This window comes from Plutella xylostella, chromosome 8 (assembly GCF_932276165.1).
Source record: "Plutella xylostella chromosome 8, ilPluXylo3.1, whole genome shotgun sequence".
Classification (NCBI taxonomy): domain Eukaryota; kingdom Metazoa; phylum Arthropoda; class Insecta; order Lepidoptera; family Plutellidae; genus Plutella; species Plutella xylostella.
The window spans coordinates 5341552-5365397 of record NC_063988.1 but is presented as its reverse complement, the minus strand read 5'-3'; the positions used below and the strand labels follow the sequence as shown (position 1 = coordinate 5365397).

Here is a 23846-nt window from a genome sequence, read left to right as displayed (position 1 = left end):
ATCTAAATACATATAAAATTTGTTTTGAATTTTTCATTTACCATTTGTTAGGTTACTATAGGTACTATCTTATTCTGGTTCTTTAAGCTAAGCAGGTGTCCTAAACTAAAGCAACGATTTGGCTTAGAACATCTTAAAACCTAACAACCATGTAACAATCAAGATAGACCTGCCTTTGCAGTTAGATTGGCGAAATCTTGCGATCACATTGTCTTCACAATGACTACTAGTTTCATACAAAAACCGGCAACAATGGCGGGTGATAGGAATAGATCGTTTGATTCCCACACTATAATGCCACTTGAGAATCTAGATTCTTACTGAAAACCGATATTAATATGAAATCTAGTTTTTCATGTTTTACTGAGGTATATACGAATCTATCATCGGTACTATACAGGGTGTTGCAAAAAGGGTTTCTATGGAAAATGATATTTTTTTTCTCGAATTTTGAAATTCTGATTTCTTTTTCGGGCTTACATATAACATGCTGCACATGCTGGTTTCGGCTTAGAATACCCATTTTGCAACGCCCAGTAGAAAAACAATAATACACGTTGTATGAATAATTTTAAAAACAGGCAGCAAAGTCGTTGCACTAGCAAACAAAACGTAGCGTAAAATGTAGCCGTAACTATTACAGCCTATTAGCTAATATTATTAGTTATTTATAGAACCTAAGGGTTAAATTTCTACTTTGTAAATAATATTATTATGAAGACACAGACATAACATACGTTCTATCGGTAAAATACGTCAATGTTTTATAAGTTTTGCGGAAATGCGTATGAGCATCACTTTTCATTGGTCGATAACACTATGATAATAATAACAGTCATTTTGTTTTTATTTTCTGTATTTTCGGTGTTGTTTTGTATTGTATTATTTTCTCATATTTTTTTATGTTACTGTTGTCAGTGTGTCATATAAATGTATCTATATCATTTTTAATTTCCAGAAAAGTCGAAATTTCGCTATAAGGACGCAGTAATTTACAGCTAAACTATATAGGTACCTATGATGCATACATAGTTTTGCAGATGTACGTAGTTTTTAAGCAAGTTGAGAGTTGGTCTTACAATTGACAACATTTCAAATAAAATGCTCACCGATTTTATTTTATTTTCGACGAGATATCACAAATTTAGATGACCCGTATTTTTTTATTTCTTAATATTTCTATGTTTTAATATATTTGTTTGATTTCAAAGTTCAAAATATTTATAGTATGAGTGACGTCACGTCGTGGCTTTGGATAAAAATATTTTCGTTGCCTGCCTAACCTAAAAAAAAAAGTTGGATGACATTAACTTGACATGAAAAAGGACCAATCAACTTCAACTTCAACTTTATTTTGTAGCAAGGACCAATCACGAACTTTCGTCATTGACAAGGACACATAAAAGTGACAGACATTTGAGTGATGTTTGTCATTGTCATTGTCAAAGTGACATAAAATGTTTTTTTTTTTTGTTCATGTTTTAGAAGTAAAAGCGCGTTTAATTATTATGCCACATCGTGATGTCACGAATGATAATTTAGATTTTTATGTTTTTTTCTGTAATAAATCAATAGAAAAATCGGAAACATTTTTTTTGTGAATATTAGATCCATATCTCTAAATGGTTTTCGAATTTCAACTGTATAAAATTTTGAAATGTTGTCAATTAATATGCCAGTAACAATATCTTTCCTCGGAAAATTAACTGATGAATTTATTTATTTATAATTTATGAATTTACACTCCATCATATAAACGAATTTAGCTTAATAAAAAATATACTGATCGTGCATATACTAGGTATACCTATACCTAGGGGAATGACAGGACTTACTTAGATCAAATCAGATAGTGATAAGACTTTTTATTTATTTTCTGCGCTCGAGGGCAGCAACTAGTAAATTAAATAGACACACATGTTAATGTAGCGAGCTCGATTACATAGTAATATGATACGATACTATCTTCATAAACAAATGGATCATTGTATTCATTCGCACACAACTCAACGCATTTAACGACATCATTTCGAAAACTTTATTATATTTTATGTCGCACAACGTATTATTTTGGGTCAGATTTAATCTATACATTTTAATGTTTATTAACTGTACCGAAGTAATTAACACGTTTTCATGAGCATTCAGCGAACCAGATAACAATTTAGGCTTAAAACATAGCCATTTTAGGCAAACAGATGAATCGTGACTCGTGACGTGAACATACATCATATTAATTGACCTTAATTCAAATATTACTTATTACAGAATTGAGTCGACACAAGCGAAGAAATATATCATTCTCTACGTTTATACCTATTGATAATTAGTAAACAATGAAATTGAAAATAGTCTACTTCGATTTCGCCACACCACTTCTTATTTTACTTTTTGGAAGTTTGTTGGCCAATACGTATAATATACAGCGATGCCAGATGAAGAGCAAGTAAGTACCTTAAATACTAGAGATAGAGAATTTTACTAAAAGCATAGACTAATAAAGCAAACTAATTTATTTCACACCGCAACACAAACTGCATTCATGAAACATAATCATATAATCGCGCAGCCGAAAAAAAAACTGCTATAGGTAAGTACTACAATTACGCTAAAAATAGCTTTGAGCCATAAACAAAGACCAACAATATCTCCACAAGGTCCTCTTTTAAACTAGTCAGAGATAAATTATTAGTTATAAGGACTTCTTAGAAAATCCTAATTCATAAAAAGGGTATACAAAGCTGTATTTTATTTGCAAGTATAACCAGCGGCCAAGAGTTGCCAAGAGGCTTAGGCCCAACACAATGACGCCTTATCAGTATTGGTCGACTCAACACCGGGGTACTGCCGATGCACATTCATTGTACCGTCATCGCCATTTGCCAGCCCATGGCTTTCGGTTGTTTTGTACTAATTAAAAACGGTGACACACTTTCAAACAATATGATGCACCGCACATGTGATACCCAACACCGCTCTCATGTATTCGTCTATTGAGTCCACTCACATGTGGGCTACACATGTATAAGTCACGCAAACAGCTGATTCCAGAACAAAGAAGATGTTACATTCTTTTCCTGAAAGGGAGTAATGCTGCTGTAAACGGCTCACTCGCGTGAAACCTTTGTGCTAGCGCCTTTGTATTTCAAACTCGCAGCCAGCGCTAAGAGGCTTAGATGCCCCAGGTAATAGAAAATACTTTTATTTTTATTTCGGCTGAAGATTGCAGTCGTGTGCAGTGATTTTCAGTCGAAGTTACTTTATTAAACTGACTGCTGTATCTATTACTGGCAAAGATAAGTGTTAGCGACCTCAAGGACAATAAACAGACACGATGCTATTAAAATCTAAAGATCGCATGTGGGAAATCTAATAATAAGTTAATTTATTACGGAAATCTGAACTCGACCATACGACGTTAAGGTTAAAATAGCCGAGCAGCCGCACAGGTGGTGTAAGCCACTGAACAAACAAAGCCAAACGAAAACCTAAAACGACAAAAAGAAACAATGAACTCTATCAACAACTCCGAGTTACCTACCTACTGCTTACGAACACACTCTGATAACTGCTTACGAACTACGTATTACAATAAGTTATGTATACTATTACTCATTATTTAACACCTTTTGTACCGTACGGAAGTGTGAGTCACATTAAAATTGGAAGTGGTCTAAATAAAGATGCATCAAAGAGTGATTAATGCAGGATGTTGATATTGCAGAGAGGCGTCACCAGATTGGAGCAGTTGGCCCGGAGCCCGGGGCGGCTCCGCGCTCGTAACTCAGCCACCGCGGCTCTCGGGAGCCTGGGGGTCACTCTTTACGACGAAAAACTAAGTTTCGGAGAGCTACTGCGCGAGCCAAGACTCTATTTTGTTGTCTTAAACCTGCCGATTGCACGACAGCTCTCGTTCGTTCGTTTGTCGTCAGTGTAGAGTAACCCTCCTGGTTATTAGCCACGTGTATTGAACGGCTCTCAAATTATAGAGAAGCATAAACAAACCTCAATCCGTCCATTTCATCGCTCACCGAGTTTATAAACAAAGTATCCGAAACTATTACGCATTCGCCTGCATTGGTCTCCTGGTTCTCTATTTAGTTTTCTCTATTTTCCCACGTGTACGTAAATTTACAAAGCACAAAATAAAACCTTACAGGTTATTCGATATGAAAGCTTCAAAGTTCTGAAATGAATTTCAGGACGAAAAAAGTACCTATATAGCGACGCTTGCACGTGTTTCCTACACGAGCGTCCCGAGCTTTTTGTCCGTATTTTTATAGAGTTCAATTGCAATAAAATGTAGAGATTTAAATAGCATAAAGATTACAACTATGGATATCAGGACTGTTTCATCAATCCCGTATATTGTCCACTGCTGGACATATCACATCTCCTAGTTTCATACTGATTATTTATCATTGCAACCGGCAGTAGGGTCAGATGCCATCTTATAACATTTATAACATAAACCTAGGTAGGTTTACAATATGCAACGTCTACCCACGGCTGCGCACTGCGATAGGCTCGTGAAGATAAAATGCAATCAATATAATAATTATTATAATTATCTCACACCAATCAAACCTAGTTAGGTAAGTTAGAATTCAGAGACGCGTAGATAAGAGGGTTTCCGTGCACCTGAGTGCAATCGTACAATCACGTTTTGAGATACCTACATTATCTGTCTGCGGTGTAAGATTGCCGGCGAGATTGTGATGGGCGAGCTAATCGTGTCACATCCAGAGGTGATGAAAGGCTGATGGTTACATAAGTGATGGCGACAAGCGGGTTTGCGACACCTCGCACAATGGAGGCGGCCAAGGTTGCGTGAACCGTGGGCCACAGACGTTAGTTACGTTCGCAGCAGCGCATTATATCTGCACGACGCGGGCCCGGCTGCGGTCTTGTGACCTCTGGTTCAGGCCTTATTAAAGTCAATAACGATTTATCGTTTCCTTCGTTTGTTTTGCCAACCGTTACGACTCGTGAGTCACTGGCGAACTGGTATCTAATATGGTTTTGTTAGGGCAGCGTTCAAAGTTTCATGATCACTATCTAGACTTATGTTGTGGTTCATAGCGGTGCGAGACGAAGCATCTTTAACCTTCCGTTTAGCGTGAACAGTCGGGAAACTGTAAATTGAATTTCCATCGGCGGCCATTGATCCGTGGCTAGCGTACAATATGACGCCCACCTATTTTCGGCCCCGCTTTATTAATACGCGGTTCACGAGATTGCGTCAAACAGAGGCGATCTGCTTGTGCATATCGTCGGCCACTGATCTCCGCGCGCCCGCCTTGTAAACAGGGTTACCCGATCAAAACACACTGGGGCCAAAACAACGCCCGACGACGCCGCCGCCGTCGCCGGTCACTGCTAAAGGTCGACCTTTAAGACGAAAACAAAATTCCTCTTTATACGGACGCACTTCTACATTTATTGGGTATGACGTAGGCGTTGGACTAAGATGGTAATTCCCAGATATAGTCTGTGCGTAGGTGCATCGCCGGATCGAACAGCATTCGTAGCCAACTCCTCAAAGTTGCCACAAATACTATCGACATTTGGACTATGTATAACTGTTATCGCTAACGCATGTCTGTTTGCAAATGTAAATTTACTAAGTACCTACAAAGAAAGAGTGGGACAGACAGCTGAATTGGGATTCTAGAATAGTAGAACTTGTACATAGGAGGCGCATCACCTGTTGCTACGGTATTTGAATGGCGGGTGCGTACGATGCGCTAATTAGCCGGTGTAACTGTGCGCACGCATCAGACAATCGCGCACGCACCCACGACCCCGCGGTTTCTACAGCACTCGCAAGCAACACTACTCACTACATTGTCACTACATTACACTCGCAATGCACACAACAATAGCGGGAACAAGACACAAAGGGGATTGATTAAATTTTCATTTATTCCATTTGTGCGTTACCTATTGACCTAGTTTCCTTCGTGTTTGTAGACGTCACCGGGCGGCAGTGGCTTGACCCGATAATTTTACAGTTGCTCTTTGTTCGAGCGCGATCTCTGCGCCGCAGCTGCCGCCCGATAGTGGAAGATAATATTAACCGACTAACTACAAGTTTACGTACACATTACGTAACTCAGTCGCATGCACACGCGTGTCCCAACGCCAATAAACAGCGCAATAATAAGCAATTACATTTAGAGAAACTGCTGGTAAAAAGTGTGCCAGAATGAGAGTACTGTTGCACAGAGCCGCTCCATTTCTGTAGCCCTAGTAACTATACCAGCTGGTGTATCGATTCGTTTCATAATAGAGTATCTTACCCGTTCTAAAGTGGCGGCGGGGGCGGCGGCGCCGATGGTGCCGTCCTTCTTCCTCTCGATCTTGTAGGCGACGATGTGGTTCTCCTTCACGGTGTGCACGAGGAAGGCCTTGGAGTCGGGCGTCCAGAACACGTGCGACGCGTGGTCGAACTCGAGGTTCACCCGCAGCGACTTGTGCTCCTTCTGGCCCAGGTCCCGCACGTCCCACAGCAGCACCGACCCATCTACACCAACAATAACACCGTTCACTCGTGCAGGTGGCAGTAACACCTCTATTATTATACGCCTACGCAATTCATGATTCCCAGAAGAAGAAAAGTCACTTTCCCTGTGCTTGTGTCGTTCGTCACGTCTACAATCAGCTGTGCCAATTTTTTGCGGCTGCTTCAAAGCAGACGACACGTCTAACTAATACTTACAAAGTTTTTATTCATTGTCAGGTAAGTTTTGTAAATGTCGGTCCTAAATACAGATGATTTTCCAAAATACGGCCCCATCACTGAACAACAAATCTTACAGGTTGTAAAATACTATTCATTTTTTTTACACAAAAGTGAAGCTGCACTAAATTAACGTAGAAATATACTTAGAGTAATTTTAACGATAGACAATAAGGTTTAATCTTTTACTTGGTAATAAACATAAATACTTGTAATTTTGCTGGGTTTAGAAATATTTAATACGGGTGATTCATTTTCGAAATCCGTCTCTTCTTCTTACACAAAAGCCTAGGTTAGGTAGAAATTGGTCATAGCTTATTGATAGCATTGGTCTTAAAGTTAAATATTTTTTTATTGTTTTTGAAAGTCGGCGTTACGGCAAGCCAAATTTTGGACGACTTTAAAACTTAATCTTTATTTAGGGACACACCTTTTATTTACATATAATTGTTGTTTTGCGAGTTAAAGGCACTACAGTTGTAAAAGGACCCTTCACAAACCTGTTAATAAATTCGGAAATTTATGGAATTTACTATAAGTATATTTTTATGAGGACAAACGAAAAACTCCTGAACGTACCGAAAGAAATTCAAAATCCGACAAAAATGCTTATAAAGTAATGCGTTGCTTATGCTACTGCTGCGTCATACTACTCATACGGCAATAATGCGCTGACCAGCAAGAGGTCGGCAAACTATTTAATAGATATTGAAATTGAAACTGAGTCACTGTATCAAGGTCTTTGTGTTTCAGGCCCCGACTGCCCAGTTGTAAGCATTGCTAAAGCGACCGGTCGATTCCAAACTATTGATTAATTTCTAAATATAGACAACGATACAATATTCCAAAACGGAAGACAGTTAGATATGAACTGCAGTTAGAGAGCTGAATTGTACGGAAAATGGTTTAAATTTTCACTGTTAACGGTGCAGACAGACGTCGAGGTATGTCTTTGTTTCGCATTATCTACAACACAGCACTCTAATGAACGTAATGATATAATTCATACATAATTAAAATGCTGACATCAATGATTAGTGACACGGTGTTGTCAATTATAGTTAGCTGATGAATTGTTGATTGCAGGCAGCGTCGAGAGCGCGCCGCTCCTCTCGTTCAATGGCCTCTTCAAGGGAACTAGGAAGTCGGTTACTGAACAAAAACTCGAATCAATAATTACATACATAATCTGATATGTTAGCAATCACGACGACCGCACGTAGGTACAATGCCCACATATTCTGCATGAGCTCGTCGATTCTTATCCGAGCCGTAATGAGACAAAAAGTCGTCACTACTCGAAACTCAAGGTCCCTCCGTCATTGTCAGTGTTGTTATAGTGAGGCCAGGCTTCGCTGCAGATTCGGATCAGCTTGTTGCGAACCGCTGTATTAAGTGGTCGCCGACTGAGTTATTTAATTGTCTATTGAACTGCGCCAATAAATGAGTCACTTGGTAAGTTCATTGACTACATTTTCATTTTCAAATGAAATGTTTAGAATTTCATTGACTTCGTACGGGCGAGCCAACCAAGTTCATAGTTGGAATAAACTTTGTGGTAGGTAATTGCTTTGCTTTTTCCTTTATTATTGCGTAACCTTGCTTGGATCTGTAAAACTTGGCTTCCTCGTCTGTATATTCAAATGAGTCGGTCATCAGCGATTATTATGTTTTACCTTCCTAGCTTAAAGTTGAGTAAAAAACGAGACGAGTAGTCGACAACTCGGCAATGGGTGTGGGAGGGTGGAGGGGGTCGGGGGGGCGTGGCGGCGGCTCCATGACGAAACTGCACTTCGCTTTATGCAAGACTCTTATTGTGAAAGATATATATTGACGCGGCTCGGAGGCGCCTCGGAGGCCGCGCCAGCACAACCAGCACACACAACCTCGCCTCCTCACTGCGCCAGTCAATAACTCCAGGGTCCTGTTATTTCATGCCTCATACGACAACGTTTGATGAGAAAATCATTGTGTGCGTATTGCGTCAGTTAAACATAACATTGTATGCCCTTCAGCGAGAATCAAGAGGAACTTTACTAGTTATTGAAGCGAATCATCGCGTATAGCCCCGGGTAGATAAACGCATGCTCGATGCACGTAGCGCGCTCGTAATAGTGAGAGTTTACATCGACAGATATAGGTTTTTCTGTGGTCTTGCAGATGTGGCGTGACGATAGTCCGCGGCTGCAATGAGCGAGCCACGTCCGCCTGTTGCGCCTCCAGCTCGAGCGTGACTTCTCACTCTCAGTATCACCTGGCTCTTTGATAACTAATATCTCATCATCATATTTCAGAGGATGTTTCGTAACATCTATTTCGGACATCTGATTCGCAGCCGAGTGACGCGGCAGCTGTCTTCACTCACACTTCGTGGAACAAAGCGATAGCGCTCGTAGGACGATGGAGATATGTTGATGATACTCAGATATATCCAACTATAAACACTTTGATCATAATGGATTGCATGTTTTGAAATGACGTCTTGTTTGTATATGCAATGCTAATTTTCAGATAGGCTCGGATCGTGGCACATAAATTATATCGAATAAAGTAATTACGATGAAAACAATACATTGATAGGCACGACATTATCAAGCATCAATAATTTATCGGCAAGACATAGATCTTGAAAACGACTGTCATGTAACCTAAATTACTTGTTTCTAAACGTTTATCTTTTGCGTGTACGAGTATGTTTGTCAATTATGCTTATCGTTTGATGTGATCTCTGTGTAGCAGTCGGGGTTGAGCCGGCAGCGGGCTGCGGTGGGATCGGCCGAGGTGTCACCTCTGTAGAGTCAATACAAACCACATTTCGGCGCCGAGATGTAAACACGGAGAGTCCAAGAGTGCCCGGGGCGCGAGGGCAATGCTCTCGACGCTACTTACCAATCTAGATGCATTACTCACATTTCGTTTTTATTTTGTCCTTGTCTAATCTACACAGATAGCAATGATCTGTTGCTATTCATAAATATTGGTGGTAGCGTTGATTGATCGGTCGTACGACACCTTGGAAATGAGGCAATGCCTTTACAATGGCTAATGGCTGCCGCTAAAGAGGACGTGCAATGTCTTGATTTCTCACGACGCGCATCCAAGGTGGAAGTGGTTAAGTCGGCTCATCTGTTGCTAGTTAGCAGTTTCGTCATAGATTTATGTAAGCGCATTATGTAAACAGACTAGTGCAGGCGTTTACTGAGAAACTTTACAGACACTAACAACACTAGATCCTCTACAGTGTTACTCAGAAATGCTAATGCCTAGTGCGTTGCTAGTTGCTATGTGAATTCAATGGAACTCCTTGAGGTGATTAGCGGATTATCTCAGCGGTAATGAGAATTCATTGTCATTAAGAAAACGCTAACTTCCCTGTTGCAATAAGTATAGTTGAAAGGAAAATGTTTAAATACGTCATACGATTTCGCCATCGGATCTAAAGTAATGATTAAAATCGGTCAATCTGATTTAGTTTCAGTTAATTATACTTCCTTAGTATTGGGTTAGTTTCCTCAAGAAAGAGTTTGTATTGTACCTACCTAATAGAAGTGAGTCAACAAATGGCACCGTATATTATAATTTTGTTTAGTAATGTGGATTTTCCTTACGTCATGCAACAGGCGAGATTCCTCCAACTACACCATGATCGAAATACGAAGAAACCGCATGACTCACACCCTACACGGACTTAATCAACCTTTGAAATTTATCATCCATATTCTTGTAAAAGTCCACGCAGCCCTTGCATCAGAATCCGAATCTGCCATGTAAATTGGCGAACAAAACAAAAGCTATTTACATTTTGACAGCTCAAACACAACGAGTGATAGGACTTGTTGTTCCAACGAACACACGTCCCAGATACGTATCTGAGAGTTGCGTATAGCGATTATAATAATCGTAGAGCGGCAGTGGCGGCGCGGAGAAACCGCCCGCAGTGAAAGTGCCGTGCGTGGCTCCACAGAGACATAAAATTAGGCACATGCCTAGAATTTAATAGGCAAATAGGTGAGCATGAATAAATACGGTTTCTCTTCAAGTCGATGACAGATATAAATGGTATCTAAGTTTTCTCCATGGCTGAGCTATTGGATGCATTTTGATGTGGTAATGAGAATCATAATTGTGTACGTGCATCGGATAAGATGAAGTCCAACTAAACTTGTTTACTAACACTGGCTACTTACGTTATAGGTCGGAGGTTCAGGAATATAAACAAAGTTTTGTAAAAAAGATCATATACGTTTATTGTCCATCAACAATTCGAAGGCACATACACGTAAGTACGCGCGCTTCGTCAACGTAACGTCTTAAGTCACTTGTACTAGAAAAATTGTCCAAATTCGCATCATGTTCATCGAACAGTCGTCACGGTAGAGGAGCCGGTGCTAGGCGGGCACCAGCAGCGGGTCGTAGGGCAGCAGGGCGACGGCGGGGGCGACGGCGGGGGCGGGGCGCGGGCGCGGGGGGCGCTCGGCGTGCACGCGCAGCAGCACCAGGTCCATGGCGGCGCGCGCGTCCTCCAGCGGCGAGTGCGTGCCGCGCTGCACGCTGCGGCCCAGCAGCTCGGCCGCCAGCGCGCGCAGCGAGCGCCGCAGCGGCCAGCCGCGCGCGTGCGGGTACAGCGCCACCGTGTCCACCACGGCGCCGTGCAGCAGCTTCAGCACGCGCAGGTCGTTGTCCAGCGCGTGCCCCACCAGGATGGTGTCGGAGCCCACGAAGCCCAGGATGTCGTTCTGCACGTCCCTCAGCGTCTTGGTCGCGCGCGCCAGGTCGCGCGGCCTGATGCCGGAGAAGCGCGTGTTGTGGTCCACGACGCGGCCGGCGGGGCGCACGAGCGCGCGGTACACGAGCCGCCCGTCCGCCGCCACCACGGCCACGCTGGCCAGCTCCAGTCCGCTCGTGGTGTAGCACATCTCCGTGTCCAGCGCGAACACGCCGCCGCGGCGCGAGCGCGCGCGCACGTAGCCGTCCAGCGGGCCGTTCATGCCGGGCCGCGTGCCCGACCACACGTGCAGGCGCGCCGTGCTGCAGCCGCGCGCGCCCGGCGCCGCGCCGCAGCAGCTGTAGCGGCGCTCGGCGCCCGCGCGGCCCCAGTGGTACACGCACGGCTCCTCGCTCACGTAGTCGCCGTCGCGCGACATGCGGAACAGCGCGTCGCAGCGCACGCACGTGCGCTCCACGGCGTCCGCCTCCTCGTCGCTGTCGGAGCGCGGCGAGCTGCCGCACGAGCCGCGCCCGGAGTCCCCGCACGAGCCGCCGCTGGGCACGAACTCGGGCGCGTTCACGTCCCACGACGTGGCGGGGCGCGGGCGCGGCGGCGGGTTCACGTACACCACGGCCTTGCACGAGTTGGGCTCGATCTCGAAGGGGTAGCCGAGCGTCCACATGCGCTGCGGGGACAGCAGGTGCGGCCGCAGCGCCTCGGCTAGTTCCTCGGGGGAGATTCTCGGGGGCGGCGGCGACGGCGGCGCGGCCGGGGGGCGGCGTCGCTCGCGCGGCTTGCGCCGGCGGGCCGCGGCGACCACCTCCGGCGACGAGTCGGCCTCTTCACAGAACAAGTTGGGGTGAATGTTAGAGTAGTGCATGTTTTGCGAGCTTGTGTACACATAGATGCGAGTCGGAGACGGAGCGCGGGAGGGACGTGCGGTCGCGCGCACGAGCGCTGTACTAATGGCGCGGCGGGCCGGCCCGGCCGCTATATACGTGGGGCGCAGGTAGCGCGCGCTCGTTAACGGGACATGCCGATCGACCGCCCTATTCTCATTTTTTCCTAAACAAAAGATAATGATAACACTAATTTGGTATTCTGCAAACAAATGATGTTCCGTGAACTAGTGTCCGAGCCCGCTATCGGCCGGCCGCGCTCGCCGGCAGCGACGCTACCCGACTTCGTTTGTTTACTCACAACAGCTGATGCTGTCTGCCCGATAAAAATATTTGTTGTGGTTTAGGTACACAGCGATAACTAAATCAATGAAACTGTTAGCGTCCTTCCTTACTTACTTGGATTCATTTAATTTAATTGTTTTAACATTATTAAACGTATGGAATTAACTGATGTCTCGGCAATTTTGATGAAGGAAAATGCACTTAGGTATATTTATATGTTGTATGTGAGTCAACCGTAACGATAACAGTTGCCTCAAGGTTTGTCAGTCGTGAACAAAGAGGTGATATGCATCGATGTGTGTATTGTTTACATGAGGAGTAGTGTGGAGCCGGGCCGGGCCGGGCCGGGGCGGCGGCGGCGGCGGAAGGACGGCCGTTGCCCCGCGCTGGCCGGGCCCCAACACAGCTACACCAGTGTTAGTGCACACTCTATGCACTCTCACCCGACTCTAGATAACTGCGCGTCAACATCCGAACACACAAAGGCTGACAAAGCGCTCCCTAGAACCTCGACCTATCAATCAACCTCATGTCAACGAGTCATCAACTCGTCGCATCACCATCGGAACAATCAAAATTAATACCAGGTTTTGCGCTAAACTAGACTGCAAAACCTGCGTAGCAGTTCTCAGAGCAACAATGGCTCGAGAGAAGGAAGCGACCGAGACAAAAAAAAGTACTCTTGATAAACATTACTTATTATGAAGCACGTACTTTAAAGACGACACGTTTTAATATCTAAAAGATTTTATACAATTGACGTCATCTCTAGCCGTGCCGCTGCCCAACGTGACATGCCCGACCGGCGGGATTTCACTTTAGCATCCAAACTTGATATAGATAATAAACAAGATAATGATGTTTCCATCCGTAGGAGGATAAAAATTCCCAGCAACACGAGCGCAGCTTCACCCGCGCAGAGCGACGCACGATGGAAATCACAGTTGGTAGATATTAATAGACGGTTGATAGCTGCATCGATTTTCCTGGGGGCATGAATGCAGCGAGCGAGAATGGAGCGTTACATATTAGCGAGTGTGCGCGTGTGAGCGGCGCGTTGTTTGTACACAGAGCGGCGGCGGCGGCGGCGGCGGCGGCTGGTCGCTGACTCCGAGCGATAACCTTCGAATCCATGTCAGAGCGCGCATCACCAACGGTACCGGCCAACCGGCTCACCGACTCGCGCAAACCTGTACTGCCACACAAAGTAACACTCCAGCGAAACTACCACGCGCATAAACTACTACACTATTAACCCGAGATACAAAGCACTACTTTCACAGAGAAGGGCAGACGGAAGATATTTACCAAACACTGCTACAATCGAAAATATACGCTTAGGCTTATCAAAGTAAATAAAGATAAAAAGGAGGACAGTATGATAAGGAGTTCAAAAAAATAGTATCGCTTGAACACCCGGTGATAGCGTTTGTTGTGGTTTAGCCTGATAGTAGAGGTACTGGAATTAAGCGGATCGTCCGTTTTAGAGGAATCGTAAACGCCAAGCCTATCTGCAATAATCTGTAATCTGCGTAGACCCACTAAGTCATCATTTGCATTTACAGCCTGAGCATTATTCATGGCTAGCAGCTGTGTGTGAAGACACAATCAGCACAAATCAAATTACAGCGATTGTTTGCGATAAGCTACATTACAGATTTAATATTTGCAAATTTAAGTGTGTCAAGAGCAAGAGTCACCACTGCTCGAATTACTGTTATGACTCAAATCCGAACATATTTGCTCAGCATATTATTAAAATACAACGTTTATTTGTGTTGGGCACGCACACTTTGAACATGTAAAATTGAAAAGAGCACCTTCGCTGCACCAGCTCTACCCTCCGTCAAAAGAACAATAAACACTACCTGAACCAAAAATATTTTAAAAAGGAAATCTTAAAAGAGTACGCTGAAGAAGTTATTATAAAAAAAAGTCTTTATCGAATTTGTCCCGTGAGAAGAATAGTGTTTGAGAGCTCAACAAGTAGGTAGGTACGGGCAATTTGTTTATAAACGCCAACGCAAACTTACGTTGCTCCACTCTGTATCGCGGTCAGTGGGTCGCGGCGAGCGGAGAGCCGTACCGGAACTTATTTGATAGTGACATTGGTGCATTCGCCAAAAATGGACATCAAAAGTGAAAACCCAACAACGTAATGAATCATAACAGAAAATACGCAAGAATTGCATTTCTTAAAACTGAAACTAAGTCCAATTTATATGCAAACTCAACAGGAACTCTACATTCATGGAATTGCGCTTAGTATGCACTTTCCCGTGGCCAACTGAAATTTCATACAAAGGAGGAGAGGCGTTATTGAAAACAAAAGGGAAACTGTTATTTTCGCAAGTAGACGGCGCGTTTTGGTGAAAGTTGTCCGCGACATGGGACAGCCGACCCCCCCACGCCGCCAACTGGGTCAAATCATGTCCATGTTAAATGCTAAAGGTTCTCTACAACCTAATCCTTAAGAAAACTTGTACTTATTGCGCAGTCAAAGGTTAGTGTAACCCAATTAACGTGGACACTACACTACTATAGATAAAAATGTAATTAAGTGTTATGCGTAGTAGTACGAGTTCAATGTAACACAGTCACAATAGCGGGGAGTACCTATATCATCTGTGTCATGTTTGTTTGATGTCAGTGTTTACTACTGCAGTAGGTGGTACGTGATTTTCGAACGCATGAGCATGACTAGACAAAGAAAAATCCGGTAACGGTCAGCGAGTGAGAAGACAGAGTTGGCGACCAAACCGGAAAAATAACGTTTTCGGGACACGTCCAAGAGTCTCACACGTCGTCGGCGTACCAACGCGGCCCCTGACGAGATACGAATAATGCTTCTCCAATTACGATACTCTTTGTTGCTGATCCGAAAAAATACATACAAACTGCTGGTTTCCGTATACGAAACCAAATTGAAAATCTGTTATTAATAATCATCTCGAAGCTGTCAGTACATACGTATACGGGAAGTGGTAATCGTTACATGATTCATTCGGATCGTTTAAAACACGCTATCGCACCTAATCTCGACTAGGATTGAAACCAGAAGCGTTCTATGCATTGCCAATAGCCCTAAATCCTACGGGATATGTGAAATAAACAAACGAGTGTTACTACGCAGATGCTGCCCTAAATTGATTCAATGTAGGTCATTCGTATACATATGTACGTTGTACTCTGTAGTTTCAACTAGACTACATCGTAACTCGGAGATATATTTGTTAAATATCCCTTTCATTTTGTGGCACAATTGCAAAGTGATACTTATAAGGAGTGAGTCAGGGAGAAAAGATGAAATGTTTTGCAATAACTGCTGAGAGCACGTGAGGTCCGACACGCAAGAAGTGGTCCAATTACATCAGAAACAGGTCAGGACTTAGCAGGACCTGGTTTTGGTCCAGATACATAATGGATTTTGCCCTGAAATTGGTAATAATTTCTCCCAAAGAAGGAAACAAATTATTTCGTGCCTTTCGTCTTTAACTTGGGAATTTCTATTCGTGATGGATGTTTCATCATTTGAATTGGATTTCGTTATTACAGATTCCGTTTACACAAATATAGATGTGCTTTGTCTTTCTAGGGCTTATGCCCACTCCAATATGGATTAACACAATCGATTCAAAAGATATACTTAGTTATGAAGGTACAAATATTGTTACACAAAGGCACATCCAGATAAGCCCTCAATTAACAAATGGGCGGCCGTCGCTGCATATTACCATATAGATGCTTTGTTCATTGTATTGATTAGCATTACTGATGCTAATATCGTCTATCTATTTGCAATTAGTAAATTACCAACATTGTTCTCTACCTCACTAGTTAATCTAAATGACAACTACGCAATATTGGCTTGTTCAGCAAGCATTCATTTATCATCCATCTGCTAATAGGATGATTAGTTAATTTACAATACTATTTAGAACCGTATGTTTTGTGTGTAGTCATTGGGTTAATGACCTATTTCACAACTCTGTACCAAAAACAATCACTTTGAAATCAGCTCATTCATCTATTAATTCAATACGAACAACGGATGAAAATAAGAAATTAAACGTATAGACAATACATAAGTAATGTCTAAATATAAGCCGTAGATATATTTAGCAATGATTAAGAATATTTTCAATGCAAAGGCCAGTCGTGCAGCGCCGTCATCGCGAGGGGCTACGTAATCACCTAGAATCTAGATAATGATGTCAGACGGCGCTCCACTTAAAAAACAACAATTTGATTGCAGATTTCAGCTTACTGCCGAATTATTAATGCACTGTACGAAAACAAATTCACACAAATATAGCAAGTACTATACTGAAAATAACGAAGAATACATGCACTTCTTGTTTAATGTAGGGACGTTAAACTGTCCTGAAACTGAAGGGCGGTCATCGGCCTTGCGGCGTGGTTCACGAGTCCACCCGACGATCTATGTAAATTGGACGAGAACAGACGATACACGATACAGAGCATTGCCATCGTCTGTCACTAAGGACGACAGTTGCAGCCGACGCGGAAAAAATCGGTTCGTCGGATCAACCGATTTGTACGTTCTATTAATTAAAGAAAACTGTGTGCTACTATTTAGCATTTTCTTTTTCATGCAAAATTTGTTTTGTCAGGAGTAGACTCGTCATGTTGTGGTATTGTGTTCGTGTGTGGATTGGCAAATGCCCTCAATTGTGGAACTGCGTCGTTCAACAGTTAATATCTGTGAAGTGTAGTTTCATTAGTGCGGGGTGTTTGACTCCTGAGATAAAATGTGACGTCGACAGAGCAGACGACCTTATATCGCTGAATGTTCTACTTTTATTCTGACTTCGTACAGTAATATTGCAATATTATTTATATATATGTATTTTACAAACAAGAGATCGGGATTCTAACAGCTTGACAAATCTTTATTCTATTCTGGAAGGGGGCTAAGTTCCTGAACGTAACTCTTCAATGGAACCTTTGGTTCCTTCTTTTCAGCTCAGCCAGCCAGCTCCCATGTAAATTGGAGCAGCGAGCCAGGGAGTTATTGGAACATAGTTGAACTATGTATGTAGAATTTACGTCGATTTTGAAAACAATTACCATTATTATTTAATAATAGAAACAAATCTTTTCATTAGTTCACAATCCACATGGTAACTTAGGCCTATTATAGATTAAAATAGGTTTGTATTATGAATTTATATAAGCTTCCTAGTTACGACAATGTCAATCAGTGTACCTATGTGCGGCAGGAATTTATTAGAATTATTTATTTATATTATTACAAGCAGACGTCCCGGAATATAACTGGTTGAATCCATTACTCGTAGGTACATTAATAACCACACGAAATGTTTTTGTTAATTAGACAGACAAATTTATTCACGTGTCTTTGTTGTTAATATTAATACTCATAATACTCGCGACAAGTGCCCATCTGCCTACCATAGCTGGCTACCCCTCAATGAGTGTAACGTAATGATTTCATCTCTATCAAAATACTTTAGTTTTATGAGAGGCCTAATAATCCATAGTAGAATATGTGTGCAGGTAGGTATAAGTTGTATTGTATAAGTACTTACTAAGTTGACATAATCACTGTTAATTGACGTTTTTTCAAAGTACGCAATTGAATGAGGCGTAATATAAAAGTTGGAGTAAGTAAGTTACTCTATAAAAAGGTGATTTAAACAGGTTTCATTAAAAGTTTTATAATTAGTTAGTCGTAAAATGCGTCCACAGGGTAAACCCTAGTGATATAACGAAGTGACATAGGCTGGCCAGGGCTATGACGAACTTGGTTACACTCAAGAATACCAGATCAAATTCTCATGTTTCCCTTTTTACTAATTATGTAAATATAAATAAGCGGTACCTAATAGGGAAAATCAAACTACGTACAAGACAACTCAAAGTCCGGTATATTGTGATTGAATTTATTTTAGAGATGTAAATGTATCGCTAGGCTGAATAAAACAACTGAAAACTTAACTATGCCGAGTAAACTAACGCTATCGGACATAATATGAGGTAACCGACTCCCACATGTAACTCATTTAATAAATGATCGAATTTATTGATTTACTGTAACTATTATATGCGGGAAGCAGCACAGTCGTTGCCCAACTTGAGTAGAATCGTTGTTTCCAAACGGAAGTGTAGTGTATTTGTGCGATCGTGAGGCAACCCGTCATCCATGTAAAAGTCTGAAGGCCTCGTAATTACCCTAACAGTGGCCGGGGCGTCCGCTCGACTCACCGAATAAGATGGGAAACGATAAAATCCAATTCTACCAACAATTGCAACGTATGTACCTATACATCATAAAGTACCTACTTCTGCGTCCAAGCATGCAAGGAACAACACGATACATAATACATCCACACATCGATTGCATAAATCATTCATTGACAACGTCAAGTCAAGGTACTTCTATAAAAGGAATCCTTCAACTCTAAACCTATTGGGCAAATCATGAACATCATGAATTGAAACTATTAAAGTTGATTGGGGCTGATACGCGTGCATACACGAAAGGTGGTGTAGCGAATTTTGGATGTTTCACAAGTTTTTTGTACGATTCATGTCGCACTTTCGACAATAACCTTCAACAATAGTTTCAACCTAGGCCTCAGAGACTGCGTAAATAGCGGAAAGTAATACCTAGATAGTATGAACTCAATTCAATTGTTATAAGTATGGGTGATATGGTATTCAAGGACGACAGTTCAAATTGAAGAGGATTGAGAAATACATAAAGCCGTCCTGTACATAGAGCGTCATAATGAAATAGGAGAAGACTGCTATTCCGTCAGAACCGGATAGTAAGCATAGCATAAAATTCAAAGGACATCATTACAAATATCCGGGCCCGTTATTGTGTAAGGTTGCCAAGCAACGGTGAATTAGTTGCCAACTTGCTAGTCCGTTAATTTGGTCCAGCGGCTGTTCATCATGCGTTCATTTCGTTTCACCGTTTTATTCGTTTCCGCCATCATTACAGTGATGCAATGGTAGCGGATTTGCTTTTGTTTTCGACGGGTCACTAATTCGGATCTCCACAGGCTACACTTCATTATGGTTCACTTTTGTAAGCCGGCAATATCGCACGGACATTATCCAGTGTGGCCAACGAGGTTGCTTAGAGTTCATCGTTACTAAAGTGTTTTTTTAATGTACAAGAATTATGCAGATAATACAAAATTGGCACTAATTTGTGCAAAAATTTAATTTGAGTGTGCATTAGCCCGGCCTAAGAGACCTTTCGCTGACAGTCAGAGGCGCGAAGTTCACTGCGATTTCGACGCTTGCGCAAGTATTCTTTGCCAGTCGAATTTCTTAATTACTTTAAACGAGGCCATGAATTTATGAATGAGTAGGTATATTTGCCAAATAATTTTATTTTTAGAAACTTGTTTCATAAAAGGAAAATTTTATCAAAAATATATTTATAAATTTTTGACATTTCAATTACGGTGTCAATAAACACCGTATACTTAAATACATAGGTACATTTTTGTTTTATTTTAAACACAAGTGATTTTAGCAACTACAGCAATAGCATAAACAACACATACTCGTATCATAGGTACCACGTCAGAATCAGCAGCTAATTAAAATTAATTAGTCGATTTATAAAGGTGTGGAGCCGGAAGGATGTCTTTGCCCATTTGGCCCAGCATGTTACAGCTAAACACACATTATTGTGTATTTATTTAAACAAATGCTGTAACTTGTATTTTTGTTGTGAATTTACTTTATAGTACGCATGATTGCACACGCTAGGTGGCGCGACGGTCGGCGTCATTGACGCATCTTCCTATTTCCCTTTTCTTTGTTCTTTGTTAGACATCAACATACACTGCCACTGTTGGCGGAAGCGGTCGATGCGACAATAAGTTCATGCTTTAATGAATATTATCGCTCTATAATTAGAATACGCAGATGTTTGCATTTACATACGAGTGTGCTATTCGTGGGCGAGGTTATTAACTACACTGAAGTTATCGAACTGTACGACGAGGATTTGGTTAATTATTTTTTAATTGTAAACCTCTCGAGGAAAATTGCAGACGAACGCATTTCCGTATTTATCTATGCGACATCCTACTTCTTCCCTGATATAAATTTATAATACTAACTTATGAACTCATAGACAGTCTGCCACTACACTACACCACCCGCTAAGAACACTAATAATATTTCATAAGTTTTTTATATAATTTCTGTATTATTATGACTCCATGACCATGATGGAAATGGAAGAGGCTATTGGCGGAGAATTAATTTAAACCTATAATTATTAATTTTAATTGCTCATCGCTGGTTGTGAAACCTTTAACATGAATCGTTAGACTTGCTGGATTTTTACAATTTGCGGTGCTATTCTATAACTTTAGAATCAATTTATTATCTAGATGATGGCAATAACCCTACAGTCATGAAGGGCTGTGCGTTTGTGTTTTTAACCTACAGACGTAAAAAGAGGAAAGATGTAAGACGTATGTTAAACGTGTCTGTGTATTTGTGTGTATGTGGTAGCTGCCAATTTTCTAAACCGATTTATGTTTTTTTTTAACGTTTTGTTTTGGAGTAACATTCAGTGTGCACTGTGCACCTTATAGATCTCTTTACGAGAGGGGTTTGTGCGTATAGGACCCTACCCATTTGAGTACGATATCAAAAAACATTTATACATAGAGTCGAATTAATAGTAAAAAGTGAACGTTATAATCGAAGGTCGATACGGTCAGCAAAAAGCTTTTTCGGTGATTTGAGAATGCCATTCAAAATAAACAAATTTACCTCAAATTGCTCTGTTCTTATAGATTTGTGGGTTGGCTACAAGCAAACGGTTCGTCCATACCATGAGTGATATATTTATAAAAAAATATTATTATATCTCAATCCGAACCTGAATTACATATATTGTGTTTTTAGAAACTTTAAGAAATACTTGATTCGATTCATCTCTCTCGCTTTTATGTGTACACAATCTCGTCAAAATGGGACTTAATCAAATTAAAATAAATTATATTATAAATTACAATAGAGTATTTATATGATAACACCATCACCAGGGTTAATAACGTAACATATAAAGAAGTTAGTACACATTTACACGAATCTAAATAATTAAATTAATTAGGAATCTTAGTGGAGTTTGCCATGCCATGTGCATTTTCGATGGTCCATAGGTCTTAAAATATATTAAGTATTTTAATAATTAATTGAAGTCTGAGTAAAACGGGTCTGAAAATATAATCAAACTAATAATTAGTTAAAAGATTATCTCAATCAATATTGTATAAATAAAATAATAAAAGTATGTACACAATATTAAAATACGATTCACTTGATAACAAATAAGTTTTTGCGAAGTTATATGCTTACAAAACTTGAAAGTTGAATCATGCAAGTGAAAACAAATGAAAAGTGCACTTTTAACAAGAAAATAAAAACTCTAGGTTCTCGTAAAATCTTCGTAAAAAGAGTAAATCAGTTAGTTAGCTGCTTCGCACGGTTTACTTTACTTTCTTGAGGTAAAGACAATACTTAACGTTCTTAGATACAAGTGATTCAATCAATAACTGTTGCTGTTCTTAGAATGTTAACCAGCGTAAGAGAAAACTAAAACTTTTGTTGAATAAAGAACAAATCAAAAATCTGATTTTTATTGTTCATAAAAACAAAAAATATATGATTTTATGAGTTAGGCCCCTTTATTACTAATGAACGATATGACATATAATATAGGTGCTAAAAATGGAGATAGCTCATAAAGTCATAAGAATAACAGACAAGCGGTAGAGGTCATATAAAAACTGTCAGGGAAGCGGCGAAATGCCATTATTCTTGCAACGCAAAGAGGACAAAGGGTCACTGCCACCCACTATCGGTTGCCATGAAAAGAAGACACAATATGCACATGAATAATTAACTTCATGGCTAACAGATAAATACTGCAAACTTGTTAAATACTATAACATTGTACATTATTATAAGTAAAAAAAAAACTATCGGTAGCATATTTTTTTAAGGAAATCCTTAGAGTCTTAATAAATAAATGGTCATGTTTTATTTTATGTATAGGTTTAGGTAAGTAGAGTAAATATATCTTTTTTAAGTTCTAATTTATGTTTTTGTAGTAAATGCACCAGAACTAATCGTTTCCAAGGTGAGACATCACCAAACTTCCGCCTCTGGAGTGACAACGCGCATTGTCGAATGATACACTACAAATTGTGTACTTTTTGCATACTTCAAGTGTACTTGAACAGTAAAAATATTTGAAAAAATAGCGAAAGGCCATTTATTTTATAATCACCTGCCAACTGCCGACTACTTCTGGACAAAGGTTGATCGCGGTTTCAACGCCCCTTAGGAAAAAGTCACGTGAAATATCAATAAGAATGATAAATTTTCAAAAGGCGTAGAATACAAAAGTTGTAAAAAATATAAAATTTATAACAATAGGAACATTTGAGACCAAATATGAATAGTGCTGCCATCTAGACTACATTGCTCTAACTACTCGATAAGTTGTATAACAGAATTATCTACAGACGTAGAGCTTCAAGAATGATGGTAGAGATGGCGCTAGTAAAGGTAAAATGAAAAATTCAGTGTTGCTTACTTTGTTGTATATACCTATATTTTAGGCGTTCTGTGTTGTTGCCAGAGATTTGGCCGTCATATCTTCCCTTTTCTTATACTTTCGGTAGTATAATTAGTATCAGTTACAGTACATTCAGTAAACTTGACTTAGTCCCTGCTAATTATATCCATGTGTTACTAATGAGATGATGATATAATGTAACACCAATTGAACAGCGATCTAATGCCAATAATATAAACATGCAACTTTGTATATTTGTACCCTTTGTAACCCTTAAACAGCAAATTTAATTTAGATTTTTATTTTTTGTCTTACAACGCAATTTTCCATTCATTTCAAACAGCTGATAAGTTAGCATGTTTATATTTAGGCGACATAATAAAACATTCGGAATAAAAAGTGTTTTTATTCCTAAAGATAATCATCTCACATACTCACAGCAATACGTCTATTTTACGTCTTAGAAAATCCAATCCAGTAAGAAACTGAGTTACGCATACGCATTACGCATTAAAGTAGACGAATACCTAATAAGAAACTGATTGTTAGTTACACATTAAAGTTGAACGAAGTAAAAATGTATTTAAACCTAACATGGAACCA

The 23846-nt window shown here is 40.7% G+C and overlaps 1 protein-coding gene across 1 annotated transcript in view; it reads right to left on the bottom strand.

Moving 5' to 3' along the window:
- Positions 1-10963: 10963 nt before the first annotated feature.
- The window catches only part of LOC119690374 (exonuclease GOR), a 28513-nt gene continuing 15630 nt past the window's right edge, over positions 10964-23846 (bottom strand). The window contains exon 3 of the mRNA XM_038114843.2: positions 10964-12290. Within this exon, the coding sequence (XP_037970771.2) occupies positions 11131-12290 (1160 nt within the window). The 3' untranslated portion in view covers positions 10964-11130. The remainder of the gene's footprint in view (positions 12291-23846) is intronic.